General features: G+C 36.2%; 1 protein-coding gene across 5 annotated transcripts in view; it reads left to right on the top strand.

The window, feature by feature from the left end:
• The window catches only part of ASAP1 (ArfGAP with SH3 domain, ankyrin repeat and PH domain 1), a 136,629-nt gene that overhangs the window by 88,263 nt on the left and 33,753 nt on the right, over nucleotides 1-14,613 (top strand). For all 5 annotated transcript variants that reach the window (XM_039382162.1, XM_039382159.1, XM_039382161.1 and 2 more), the window contains 7 exons: nucleotides 2,504-2,667; nucleotides 4,236-4,369; nucleotides 5,471-5,562; nucleotides 6,132-6,318; nucleotides 8,755-8,840; nucleotides 10,390-10,505; nucleotides 12,723-12,790. In XM_039382162.1, the coding sequence (XP_039238096.1) occupies nucleotides 2,504-2,667; nucleotides 4,236-4,369; nucleotides 5,471-5,562; nucleotides 6,132-6,318; nucleotides 8,755-8,840; nucleotides 10,390-10,505; nucleotides 12,723-12,790 (847 nt within the window). The remainder of the gene's footprint in view (nucleotides 1-2,503; nucleotides 2,668-4,235; nucleotides 4,370-5,470; nucleotides 5,563-6,131; nucleotides 6,319-8,754; nucleotides 8,841-10,389; nucleotides 10,506-12,722; nucleotides 12,791-14,613) is intronic.

The raw sequence follows: 14,613 nt of genomic DNA, 5'->3' as shown, positions 1-14,613 counted from the left end.
GACAGTCTGGTCCATCCAAGATAACAAATTCCTTCTGTTTTCTGAAGGCACACATGATGCCAGATTTTTGTTTACCATTGCGAGTTTCTTCCATACCAGGAATCTCCAGCAAACGAAATGCCTTAAAGGATCATAAGAAACTTCTGAGAGTCAGAAAAACAAGTTTAATTGACAATTGGACAACCTCTTTTATTGTCTTAGATAGAATAGAATCGTAGAATCTTTAGGTTGGAAAAAAACTTTAATATCATTGAGTCCAACCATTAATCAAGCACTGCCAAGACCACAACTAAAACATGTCCCCAGGTGCCACGTCTGCACACCTTTCAAATACCTCCAGGGATGGTGGCCCAACCACTTTCTTGGGCAACCTATTTCAGTTCTTGGCAACCCATTTTGTGAAGAAGTTTTTCCCAATATCCAATCTTAACCTCCCCTGGCACAACTTGAGCTTTTTCTCTTGTCCTAAAACAAGAAGATAATGAAATTTAAGACTTTTAAAATTATTTGAGAGAACAGTACAAAGTATTACCAGAAGCTTTTTGACTGTTAGTTTGTCACTGGCAGTATTGTGAGATAAACCAAACATATATTTTTTTATAAAGGAAAAAAAAAAGACTAATACAGATAAGAAAAAGAGGAAGAAGAGCCGTCAGAAGGCAGTTTTATAAACTATTGGCATTGAATTAACATCCTATATCTACTGATTTGATTTGTTTATTTTTGAGTGCACAGCCTGGCAGGCAGGCCTGGTGACCAACTGGGCACTTCTTGTGTGAGTAGCACCAGTCATTCAGAGTGTACTTGTCCTTGTGCTGGTGCTGCCTGGGCTGTGTCTGGGAAGAGCTGACACTGCAGTGCCTCTTGCTCTGACCCACAGGTGACACCAGTGACAGGCAGCCTTGAAGAGCAGGTTCTTTCTACCTGAGCAAATGCAACCAAAATAAATCATTGCTCTGACAGTTTAGATACTCATAATAAGGAAATCTATATCAAACTAACTGCTGGCTCAGTTGTGTTGTATTTATTATAATTGCATCTAATAATTTTTTAATGGTTACTGCATAGCTGAGTTTTGTTTAAATTCTGCCTTTTTAACAAACTAATCAAATTGTATCCCTGAAAGAAATTGTCAACAAATGTCAGAATAAATGTCGTCTGAGTTTAATTATTATTTTACTCTGTGTATTTAACCAAACATTGCTATAATAACAGACAAGCAAGACACTGCTGCCTCTTTTTTAATAGCATTGGATTTCATCTGAAAAATTGCAGAAGAATGCCATCTAGTGTAGGCTCCTCTCATGTAACAAGAGATATAAATTTAATTGTTTTCAGCATGCAAACTATGGAGCAAATTTGTGTTCAAGACTTTAAATTTCTCTTTTGTTTCTGAGGTTGATTTTTCAGTATTTTTAAAGCATTTTCTTTTAAGCACAAGTTCCCAGATTATTTTGTGTGCATAAAAATTTAAAAGACATAGATGTGTGAAGTGTATAATGTACAGCCATTTTAGCACATTTCAGAAGACTGATGATTTCAGACAATCTGGATATTGTAAATATGAAATGCATTGAGGACTCTGCCAATTTAAAATATTTATGTGTAAAAAAGGATATTTGCAGTGGATCTAAAAACATCTAAAATCACCACACCTGGGAGGATTTCTTTTTAACAAGTTTTTTTTCTAAATTAGCAACACTGCATCTGCAATGTGCTTGTTCTTAGTGTAACTGCTTTCCCTCTTTATTTCCACCTGTAGCACCGCAGCCACTGAGAAGGGGGTTTGTTTGGTTTTAATTAAAACGTTGTGTAAAAAAAACTGTAAACAAGTGGTTGAGAGGGGCCGGGGAACTGATGCCTGAAATATCATTGAAGAGTCTTGATTTGTTGCAGTCAAGAGCTGCTCCTAAAATTTTGTGTTGGCTATTGATATGGTTACTCTCCTGTGGTCCTCTCTGCCTTACTCCATTGGTTGCCATGGCAATTAATTTGGGCATTACAGTCTGACTGATTAGTGCACGGAGACCTCCATTTTAAAAGGCAACTGGGCATCAACATATTCACAAGGGTGCTTGCTGTTACCTCTGTGAGGAGAAAGATGCACAGTAGGGGTTATAATTTTCTCTTTTAATAACAGGATAGACTTCAGGAAGATTTTGGGCACCTTTTAAAGCAGTTAAATTTACAGGAGCTTTAATTGCCCCTTTTCTCTTCCACAGCTTCCACCTACTTGAGAAACTTGAACTGTACTGCTTTGGCTTTAAAATTGTTCACCAAAGGGATGTTTTAATTAAGACTATTTGTCTCTTCTCATTCTTACTTACCTTTTCTCAAATCTTTCCTTTTTGTTTCTCACTTTTTCCCCTCTTCAGTCTCTCCCACAATAGAGTCCTTCCCTACATTCCCATTAATATTTTGTTCCTGGCAAGCTTTCTACAGTTTATTGATTAACTTGTATTTGCAAATGCAGATCTTCATTAAGGTCTTTATCTTGTGCTAGATGGATATCAGTATTGACTAACAGCAAAGAAGAAGCGTTAAATATGGCATTCCGTGGAGAGCAGAGCACAGGGGAAAACAGTTTAGAGGATCTGACAAAAGCCATTATTGATGACATACAGAGATTACCCGGAAATGAAGTCTGTTGTGATTGTGGCTCACCAGGTATCTCAATTTATTCATGTCATCACCATCTTGTTGGGACCTAAGTAATTTCTTTAAAGAAGTGTTTGTAGAGTGCAAACTAGTTTTCTAAGTGATGTGTTTCTCAGTCTTCAGCCTGTTTTTAAAAGAAGAAATATGACTTTCCTACGTTAGTTCTGTTTAATTCACTAAAATATTTTTGTGTGTTGTCTGTGCTTACTTCCAGCAGTTCAAGCCCCTCTGGAGTTTGAACTGTTCTTGTTGCACTGTGTCTAGATGCTTGTTGCACTTGAATGGAAGTTGCTTGGCATCACTGATCCTGTGCATGCTACTAAGTAGAAGTGAGTAATATTTAGACAATGATTGTGGAAAAATTGACCTAGCCAGGATCTTACTCTGAGGTTTTATCTTGGCATGAGACTACTGGAAGTGCGGTATCAGAACTATTCAGAGCTGGAATAAGTAGTCTTGTACAAAGAATGAAACCCAGAGTTGAAATCCTCCGAGATAACATCTTCAGAAGTACAGAGTTACAGGTCAGTTCAGTGTTGCTTAGAGCTTGAGTGGAGGCAGCTTGACCCAGCACAACTGAATTGGTTTGGTAGCTGGCAGCTGTTGCAGCTTTCTCATCTAAAGAGACACTTCAAGAAAGTGATGCCTATTTGGAACTGAGTAGATAGTATGTATCTTGCAGATGCTTCCTCATCCAAATAAGAAATAGCAAGATAAAAATACAAACTGGGATATAACTGTGTCAAATCCTGGAATCAGTTCATTCAATTATTTCATTCTGCAAAGCTACAGAAACTTCAGACTACAGTTCTCATTCATCTTTTAATTTATAGTGAAGTTTTAAGCTTCACTCCTGCACCCCAGCTTGCTGCTTTAAAACTCTTGACCTAATGCTTCAGCGCTTACTATTTAAGGTCAAGGAAGAGATTAATTTGAAGACATGTATGTGTACAAAGTGTGTCTGGAGCTTTTTCTTTTCCTTAAAAACTGGTCATGCTTCTTATGTAGCATTCATAGTATAAGATCTATTCTAATATTTCATGCAGATCTTCTCCATGACAGCAATTTTTATTTATTTTTTTATTTATTTTTGTTCCTGGACTAGCTAGCATTCCTTAAATTTTCTACAACATGCTGCTGTTTTACATACTGGAAAATTATATGGTCAATCTTTTATAAAGGACTGTTTAAAGTTTAAGAAGTAAATTTCAAAACTTCAGAGGTTGTCAAATTTAGGAGATCTGTTCCTTTTAAAAATAGGAATTAAAAGCCTTATGTTATTTGTACAGGAAATAAATCCTAGATGTATTGAAATATATTCATTAAGTATGAATTTATAAGTCTAAATTCAGTGCCTTTGGGACTGTCTCTAAATCTGAAAAACTGAAGTCCATTGGTAGCAATTTGTGGTTAAATTTGCACTGCAGTTTGGAGAAAAAAACCTAAGAATATTCCATACGTTTCCATTCTTTAAAACATTAAATGAGGAATCATTTCCAAATACGTTGGGATTTCTTACCACCACTGAAAACCTTTTCTTGTACTTTGATTAAATAAGTTGTTTTTCAATTCTTCAGATCCAACATGGCTATCAACTAATTTGGGCATTTTAACCTGCATTGAGTGTTCTGGAATACACAGAGAAATGGGTGTCCATATTTCTCGAATCCAGTCTTTGGAATTAGACAAATTAGGAACATCTGAACTCTTGGTAAGTTTCTTTAATTTGGATGATTTTTGGTGATTTTTTTTTTTTAGGCAATTGATGATATATATATAAGAAGCATTGATATATATAATTTACAGTTAATTTTTTTCAAGGAATGTGTTTTTGTAGAACACCTCCTTCATATTTTGTATGTATTTGATAGGAGCATAATTATATATTATATAATATTATTTATTATTGATAGTTTTGATGATTTCTCACTTCTCGTTCATTTCCTGGGGTTTTGCAGAATGAGTGTTGACATCTGTTGTGATTAGTGCCATCAGAATTTTGTCTCTCAATAGCTGACCTTGACCCTAAATCAAGGCAGTCTAAAATTGCATGCAATTAAAACAAAGGAAAGCTAATTTAACTTGGCAAGTGAGAATGACTATTGCTAATTTTGACAGAAAAATGTTGGATGAATCTTTTAATTTGATGGAAGAAACCCTATAGTATTAAAGTTATGAAAGGAATTTGATGCGAGACTACTAAAAAAAAAAAAGATATGGAGAAAGAAAAAAAAAACAAAAACAATTGTAGCAGATTTATCACTCCCCATCTGTGTTTGGCCTGAGAGAAGATACTTGTTATAGAAATTTTGATCGGGAAAATTGAGAGAAGATAGAAGGCAGTTCTGGGTTTGGGTATAGGTTCAACATTAGCACTAGCTCTCTCTTTGAAATACTGAGTTGTTTGGAAAGTTACTATTAATATAAATCAAATTTTGCTAAGCATGACCTTCAATAGGTCTGAGCTTCTTTCCAAAAGTAGCTTCCTGATCAGTGTACCAGCACCATTTCAATGTTCATGCTGCTGATTCCTCATTCTCATTTTGGGTTTTGCATTGGAGGCAGATTGACTTGAAATGCAATCAGCTGTGACTGTGAAGTCTATCATACAAGTTCTGAGATGAGAGAATTTACACTTAAAATTTTATTTAATTGCTCTATATTTACATGCAATCATTGTGCTTTCATTTTGCAGTCCTACGTGTTCCGTCTTTTATTAGTAGTGTGGAAAAGGCACATTAATAGTCCATTTTTTAGATTGTTGTTAGACCCCAAAAGCCCTCACTGTCATTTATTCTTTTTCTGATTTCAGCTGGCCAAGAATGTAGGAAATACTAGTTTTAATGATATTATGGAAGGGAATTTACCTAGTCCTTCACCTAAACCCAGTCCATCAAGTGATATGTAAGTCTTTAATCTCTAAAATCTTTAACATTAAGCTTACTGTGGAATATATATTTGATGTAAAGTGTCTTAAACAGTAACCAAGCTAGAGGAAGGCTAGAATGGCAGAATAGTGGGAATTTTTACTCCAACTGTGGAGTTTCTTAGAAGTTATGTAGCCGCATTTTAGCTACCTCAGCTTCTCAATGTAGAAATATTTTGAGTTTGGGTGGTTTCAAGGTTCATTATTTGAATCCTGAATGGTTTTGAGTTTTATAGAATCCCTTCAGGTAATAAACACAGTTGGACTAAATGATACCAGCTCTGTTTTTACTTTGGTCTTAGTCCCCAGAGTCAGAGTGATTTACATATATAACAAGAAGAGAGGATAAACTTGACAATGTACTTACTGTATTTTGTGCTTGTTTGCAAGAAAGAGATGCAGCATAACAATAAATAACACACTTTTTATCAGATAGTTTTCCTCTTCCCTTCTTATCTCCTGAGTTAGACAAGGTGATTGTAAATTAAAATCGTTGACCCATTTTTCTAAAAATTTCTAAAGCAAGCTCTATTTTCACACCCCACAGGACTGCACGTAAAGAATTTATCACTGCTAAATATGTAGATCATAAGTTCTCTAGGAAGACGTGTACATCTGCAGCAGCTAAACTGAGTGAATTACTTGAGGCTGTCAAATCCAGGGATTTACTTGCACTAATTCAAGTCTATGCAGAGGGGGTAGAGCTAATGGAGCCACTGTTGGAGCCTGGACAGGTAAGCTTATCAGGTAAACAAAGAGTATTTTAAATAATGTGTATTTGTAAAGTGCCCAGGACCTGGGTCTGCTACCTTTGATGCTAAAACAAGCAAAATAACAGATGAAAATGGTGGGGTTTTATTTCTTTTCTGTAGTGTGACATCCTTGTGGAGAGGGAAAAGAACACTATCTGTTGTCATCAGTTGGTCTAAAGGAGTGTGAAATGCAGTAGTGATATCCTACGCTGTTCTTGCTGCAACTTTAATATGTTGAAAAGCACCTGTTCTGCAATGTATCTCTTTTAGGAAAAGGCCCAGAGAAAGGAGACTTGACTTGATAGTGCAGGGTCACCTGACATCCCAGACAGTATCATACCTGCTTTTAAAATAGTTGCTGAAGGAAAACATTATTGATTGTCTGCAAGTCTCTATTTACTGTGGATGGGGAAAGAATAAATCTGATACCCTCACAGCTTCTGATGAAACATTTACAGAAGTACAGAGTCTTTCAACTAGGAGAAGATTTTTTTTTTTTTTAATAAAGTTCTGAATACTTGATCTTCCTTACTGAATCAGTAAGTTTATCGGTTTTTTTGAAAAATCAGTCCTAGTTGACCTCAATTCTCCTTGGAGAAATGTTGCTTATGAGCAAAATAACATGGTTTTGTAGATAATCAATGCTGTGTAACCACTTGCTCAGCAATGTTTTCTCCCATCACTTTTAAACCCAACTTGGAGAGATGTCACAGAATGTTTTCAACGAGTTGTATGAAAATAGCTAAGATGGCAAAGGACACAATATGAAGTGTCTGTATGAAGTGAAGGGGATAAGTTCAATATAGTCTCAGCACTTGAGTTATCACAGAGTGCTTATCATGGAAACACATGACAAATTCTCTAACTGCAGGGTAAGCTTTCTGTATTTGTCATCCACAGCAGTTAGCACAGAATTAGCTCCTTAGTGCTTCTCAGCTATTACAGGCAGTGATATTTAGAAAGGTATGAGCACCAAGTGAAATGTAGTCTGCAGTTAGGACATTAACAGCAGCATTCTCCACTGTAGGTTCTCTGATGTTTAATAAAGAAATATCTTTTTTCTAAATTGGACTTTAATTCTAAGTATACATACTGTAATATGCTTTTTAAAAATGTCCTTTATGATCAATAGGAGTTAAAGAAATCTGGATCTAGATTAACTTCTTTTGCAACTTTTAAATGGAATTAAACAGCTTTTCTATCTAAATGCATTAATGCATATGATATATATATAGAAAATAAAGTATGACTCAGTTCAAGTCCAACAAGGAGACTCTGTATCTGGGGCAAACCACCCATGCACCAATATATGCTGAGACCCACCCAGCTTGGTCTCTAACGACCTGGGGGCCCTGGTGGACACCAGGCTGAGCATGAGCCAGCAGTGGTATTTATTCTAGGCAGCACTGAAACATTGCCAGCAGGTCGAGGGCAGTGATCCTTCCCTTTACTCAGCACTGATGAGGCCACAGCTGGAATGCTGTATCCAGCTCTGGGCTCCCCAGAACAGGAGAGACTTGGACATACTGGAGAGAGTGCAATGAAGGGCCACAAACATGTGAGAGTTTGGAGCACCCCCTCACCTGAGGAAAGGCTGAGGGGAGGGTTCAGCTCAGAGAAGGCTCAGGGGGATCTCAGCATTGTGTGTAAATACCTGAAGGGAGGGTGCAAAGAAGGCAGATCCAGGCTCTTTTCAGTGGTGCCCAGTGACAGGACCAGAGCCAATGGGCACAGACTAAAGCACAGGAGGTTCCCTCTGAACATCAGGAAACATTTTTGTGTTGTGAAAATGACCAAGCACTAGCACGGATTGCCCAGGGGGTTTATGGAGTCTCTGTTCCTGGAGATATTCCAAAACCATCTGGACATGGTCCTGGGAAACCGGTCCTAGGTGGCCCTGCTTAGGAGGGAGGTTGCAATAGATGATCTTCACAGGTCTTTTCCAATTTCAATTGTTCTACAAGTCTGTAGGAGATTTAATGTATGTGGGACTGATTTTTGTGGTGTTTTTTCCCCTGGTTTTGTAGGAAATAGTATCGTGGCTGTGCTTGGTGCTCACCAGGGTGTCATAAAGCAACAAGTACTGTAAACTCACTGAGTATTCCTGACAGGATCCCTTTTAGTTACTAGTAGCTAAAATGGTTAAAGGCTTCTCAGGGTCGTTCCATCCAGCAGGGAAAAGGGAAAACTGGGTTTGAGAAAGCTGTGATCTCAGAAAGTAGGATGGCATTTCCTTTGAAGACATGGTGTCTTTTAGAGATAAGAAAGGCAATAACCATTTTCACCGTAATTTCCTAATAGTATTTTTCTGTTGAAAGATTTGTAAAAGAGTGAATGACATGTATCTTGTTAGGTCTGATATTACAAGCTTTTCAGAAGTAAGACACAGAAATCTAACTTCTGTTTACTTGTGTTTAGGAGCCAGGTGAAACAGCACTTCATTTAGCAGTCCGGACTGCTGACCAAACCTCTCTCCATCTGGTTGACTTCCTTGTACAAAACTGGTATGGATTGCTCATTTATCATTAAATTGTGCATGAAAAATGTAAATGTTCAGAGCTATCCTGGCAGTGCCTTGGATGGTGTTTGCTCATCACTTGTAATCTCTCTCCTTAGATATGTTCCAAAAGAACATAATTTAGCACCTTCGAGTTGACCTTTGTGCTCCTAATGAGGAGAGAGAGAGAAAGACGTATAGATTAAAAACATGGAAAGCAGTTACATAAAAATAGGATGAAAGGAAAAACTCTGCAGAGCACAAGAGAGCATTGATTTAGAGCACATGACAATATGAAGCAATGCAAACAAATAGTTCAGGTAGAGAAAGGATGGCTAGTAAATGTGCCAAATACAGAACACATGAAAAGAAATTGTAAGAGTAGAAAACAAGGATCTTTATCAGAAAATTATGAACAGACTATAGATAGACTTTGAAAAAGGTTTTCCAGTATTTAATAAACTGTATTAAAGCTATTGAGAGCATTAACTTCTTAATTAGTAATTTTCAACATCTAGTTTATTGACTGAGATATTCTTTGTTGGGAAGGGATGTGTTCATAGAAGTAAAAAAAAACATAATGAAAAGTGTGAGTGCTGATTATAGTAGAGTGTTATTGAAGTAACAAGTAAAAAATAAACTACTAATATTTGCAAACTGTTTGAGACTGTAATTTTAGAAATGTTTTTGAAGCCCAAATTATTATTCTGAGCATTATTAAAGGATTTTTTTATTTTGGATGATTACTTATAATTATTTTGTTTAGTTATGAAGCTTCACAGTTTCTTCAGACAACTATAGTCTTGTGTGTGTTTCTGTCTGCTGTCTGTATTTTTGTCTCAGTCTAAAGTTTGAGAGTACCTTTACAACCCTGTGGGCTCTGCACTTACTGTTCAGTATGGGTAACACTGGGAAAAGCTGTCATCTCCTGAGCTTTGCTTTGCTGTTTTATAAATGTATTATATTGATCCCAAAATGGCAGTGACATTTTTGGAGAAACCTGGTTTTAGAACTTGAAAACTGAAGGAAGTACAGTTTTTAAAAAGCTCTGTGAACCTCTTTTCACAGCTGGTTTTTCCCTAACTCAGTGTATATCCTAATATTGTTCATTCTCATGGCCACCTTTTTCATATTTCCTTGATTGCATAGGACTTATTGACCTATTTTAACTGTATCAGGATGATTTTTCAGATATTTTTATTGGACTAATTTAACATGTTTGAAAAAAGAAATTCCAATAAAGTGGTGGGTGGAAAACAACTGGAATGGCCTTACAGAGGATTAGGCTGGAATATTTGAGTTTCACTTCATTAATTTTTTAAATTAACATTTGTAGATTCACAGTTCTTTTCAATCACAGCTCAGGTATTTCCAGTGTCCTTGGAACTATTTTTCATAGTCTTTGAAAGTCATGTTTAATTTAAAAATATTTCTTTCTCCTACTTCATATTTGTGCTGTAAAGATTCTAATAATTTATTGTTTACAGGCATGCTAAATCTGAAGTGAATAGCACAGCTACTATACTTGTCTTGATTGTTTTTTCTTTTGTGTTTAGTGGAAACCTGGACAAACAAACAGCATTGGGTAATACAGTTCTACACTACTGCAGTATGTATAACAAGCCAGAGTGTTTGAAATTGCTTTTGAGGGGAAAGCCAACTATTGATTTAGGTAAGTTCATTATTTAAAACTAGGAAATAAAAATTTCCTAAAATTTCTTTTCATTACTTTAACCACCTTTATTTATGTCCCTGTGGTAAGTAAGCTTTTAAAACAAAACTGTGTCAAAAGAATGAGGACCTTGTCACCAACAAGCCTAAAAGAAACATTCAGTTAAGAAATGGAACCTAAATTCTTACAGTATAATAGTGAGAAAGGTTTCTAATACAAAATACTAATGGTAAACTAATTTTTCTGCAGAGCTCTATTTCTGATCCATTGTAAATTGCCTGGAATTTAGGTTTATTGTTTGTATTGTAAAATTAATCTAGAACTTGTGTGTTATAATGCTTCAAGTGGCTGCTCATGTTAATTCCACTCATATATCTGTGGGTTTTGTGTATACAACAGTTAATTCTTCTGTTAACGTCAATGACAGCTGGCACTGCGGTTTCACCCAGCACGTCCCAGCCACCACTGTCGCTGTTTAGGGAAGGGATCAGCTTTCTTAGCTGCCTTTCTGCTTCTCTTTGCCATCTGCATTTGTGAGACAGGTATAACACTTGCTGTACCTGTGTTAGTCCATTTTTCATCGTGGCTTACCAAAAGTTTAATTAGCAAAAGAATGTCTGTTTGCTCACACCTAGGATACTCTCCTGTTTTCTACTTGCTCTCCTTTCCCTACCATATTTTGTGAGTTAGGAAGGCATTCCATAAACCCAGCTTGTTAGGCTCAGGATTTAAGTGTCATCAGCATGTCTATAAAACATTTGCATTCAGTCAGTTAATGGTATAGAAGAAGAGTTTTTTCAACAGTTGATGCAAACTGGGGAGTATGAAATTTGGTTTCTCCCTTTTTTCTTCATCGTCATCATTTTTCTCCACTTCCTCGTCAAAAACTGTTACGTAGCTTAGTGTCAGAAGTCATTGGTTTCCTTGGCCTTCTTATACATCCTTAGAATATGTTTCAATATTATCATAAGTCAAAGAATGTAATGAGAAAGGTACGTGAACAAGTCAAAGCAAGTTTATTGGTCCTTCCATTGAACGCTCTCCTACGTAGGTGCCAGAAGAGCGTTCACACCTTTCTGGTGTTTTGTTTTTTGGGGGGGAGAGAGGGGGGAGAGGGTGTTGCGTTCTTCGTGTTGTTTTTTTGAACTGTATATTGTCTTTAGACCTTAAAACATCAGGTTTATACTCAAGAGCTGAATGTTTGGAATTTATGTAGTCCCTTAAGCTGTCTGTATGTTAACTTCACTCAGGAAGTACTGGATTTTCATTCCTTTTCATATTAAACCCATGAACCATCTCAGAGAGATCTTCCCATAAGGAAATCCTTCTTCTAGGGATCTTAATTCTTTCAGTCATAGGCCTTTCTAGATGACTGCTTTGTATTTTCTAGGATTCCTGACTAGAATTCTCTGTGTAATATTTCACATAGACACATGTGCTTATGAGACCTCAGTCTGACATCACAGAAATGTTTTACAATCTTCATGTGCTGTAGACCACTCTCTGTTCCAGCTCCATGGCATTTCTGATGGACATTTTACCTAAATTTATCCACATAAGATTCAAACATGGGGTTTACTTTTGATTCTTGAGACTTCCTAGCATCTAGCAAGGATTCCATTAGATACTGTGCCAGATACCTTCCAGAGGGCTCAGATATTGCTTTTTTTCTGATTGGATGCTATTTTAAATTGTAAACCATTTTATAGCCTTTATAAAGACAAATTAGCTAGAAAGTTTTAAATTTATTCTTGTTCAAATGTCTTCAAATTAAGGCTTCAAACCTCTAAATATTAATCAAAGTAAAATGTGCTTAGATCAACATTTACTTTTTTTTTTTTTAAATCTTAGAATAGTTTTCTTTCTTGAACCATTTTACCCTCTGTACTTGCTTTTCCTGATTATTCATGTAAGAGTTTTATTGGCAACGGTCTTAAATGGAGGTTGAAATGACCAAATTTCTTTATATTTTCTGCTAGGATGGTTAGGAGGGATCTGGGAACTGTCCCAGCAGATGCTACTGTTCAGAAAGAACCTGATGATACATGAAATGCATGAGCACTTAGAGTGGAATCTTAAAGAACTGCAGCTGCTATAGAGTAAATAGATATTTTTGATCACTTTCAGAAGTTACTGTGCTACAAGTAGTGAAACTTAATGAATTGTTTCTTTAGACATCTCAAAGAATTACTCTTTTTTGTGTTGTTAATTTTGTAGTAAACCAAGCTGGAGAGACAGCTCTGGACACAGCAAAAAGAGCAAAAGCTGTCCAGTGTGAGGAACTGGTAAGAAGGGATCTGTGGGGGGAAAGGCAAGGGGAATGTTTACTGCTTTAAAAATGTGATCTACTTAATATGTCATTACCACTGTATCTCAGATGTGGTATTACTCCCAGCTGGCTGTGTGCTGATCTGAAGGCCCTACCATAGGTGAATATTTTCTGACTTAAAACACAAGAGTAATTTTCTTTGTAACACTTCAAGTAAAAAATGTTACTTCTGTTAGCAGTACTAGTTATTTTCACCAAGATATTTGAAGACCTTAAACACTGGAGGGTTACATATACCACTAAATAAATCATTCAAGGACATTTGGCATCATCACCTCAGAAGTTCTTTTTAAAGACTTTTATATCAGGAGTACAAAACAATCCTCTGTAATATTACATCTGTCAAGACCTTTTAGGTCTGGATCTTTGTCTTTTCCTGCTTTGTCTTTTTGTATTTAATGGGACAGGTAGTTTAGAGATGGTGAAAGTCTTCTTACAAAGAGGATTGAAACAACTTAAACCTGCTTAATGGAGAAAGAAGCAAAAGTGTTACGTCTGCAAGTTAGTATATCAAAAAATATAGAACACCAGCTTCTATGGGACTCTGTCCCTCTACTGAACATGATCAGAGCAAAAACCTTCTGGAATTTTGAGAACATATGAGGGATGTTAACAGATGCCACTAGAGAAAATTATTGGTGTTCAAGAAATAAATGTGTTAAGAATTTTCCCATGTACTCCTCTGAAGCAGTTAGCCAGGAATAAGGATTCTACATCAAACCAGCAAGCTTGTTTGTTCGTGGCTCTCTGAGATGCCACGAGCACGCATTAAATAGGCAAGTGAATTTAATTACTACCAAGGTATTAAAAAGTCTGAGTAGTGTGGCAGTTACACATGCTAGACAAAACCAGGAGAATTTACAAAACAGTTGTCACCTGCTGCTTAATTCTGTTTCCTTTTTTTCCTCATTTTGATGATCCAAGGATATCTACTTTTGCTCCATAGCTGGTAATTTTAATACCTTTCCTTTGACGAATGAAAATTCTTGTCATGAATTAATCATTGCATAATCAAGACATCTTGTCCTTCAGAAATCAAAATAATTTTCCTTGTTTCTGGGGATACAAGTCAACATTTTGCTATGGCTGATAAGGTGGTACTGTCACTGACTTCTCAGTTGGTGCCACATCTGCCGTGTGAGTGCTGTTTCCAGTAGTTTGAGTATTCTGTCAACTGAAAAACAGATCAGCTTTACACCACACAATTGGGATGGATTGCTTTTTTCTTTAGAGTATCACTTCAGTAAAGTGACATCTACTCTTAATGTGGACCAACTGATGTGTTATAGAACAAACAAAAACAAGGGGATGTTATCAGTGAGCTTATCTAGCAGTTAAGTGTTTCAGCTGTTGTAATCCAAATTCCATAAATACCTCACTGATTATTTCAGCTAACTCTCATAGAGCATTTATGCCTTTTCTCTTTTTTTTTTTTTTTTTATTTTTGAAGAGGAAAATGATTTCTGCATTTTTTTTCAAAAGTGGCAATGAGATATGGTTAAGAGTGAAAAAAAAACCATGAATGAGCATATTGTTTACCACCGGCAATAACAAAGTACAAGATAAATAGCTGGGTGTTTGCATGTACTAAGCTAATTTCTGTTGCATAACTGAAGTCTTAACTGTGTAATTAAATTCAGTTTCAACTCAAGTAGGTTCATGAATACTTACATAACAGATTGGAAATACTTTCTTTATTACATATTTTATTTCAGGAAGATGGTTAAAGGCTTTCCTGAATCGACTAGTAGAGCACACTTCAAAGGATGTGAAGGAATA

The sequence above is a fragment of the Pipra filicauda genome, unplaced genomic scaffold (assembly GCF_003945595.2).
Source record: "Pipra filicauda isolate LSUMZ 115617 unplaced genomic scaffold, ASM394559v2 scaffold25_size4600443_pilon, whole genome shotgun sequence".
NCBI classification, from domain to species: Eukaryota; Metazoa; Chordata; class Aves; order Passeriformes; family Pipridae; genus Pipra; species Pipra filicauda.
Note: the sequence above shows the minus strand (reverse complement) of the source record. Positions and strands in the feature narration are given on the sequence as shown.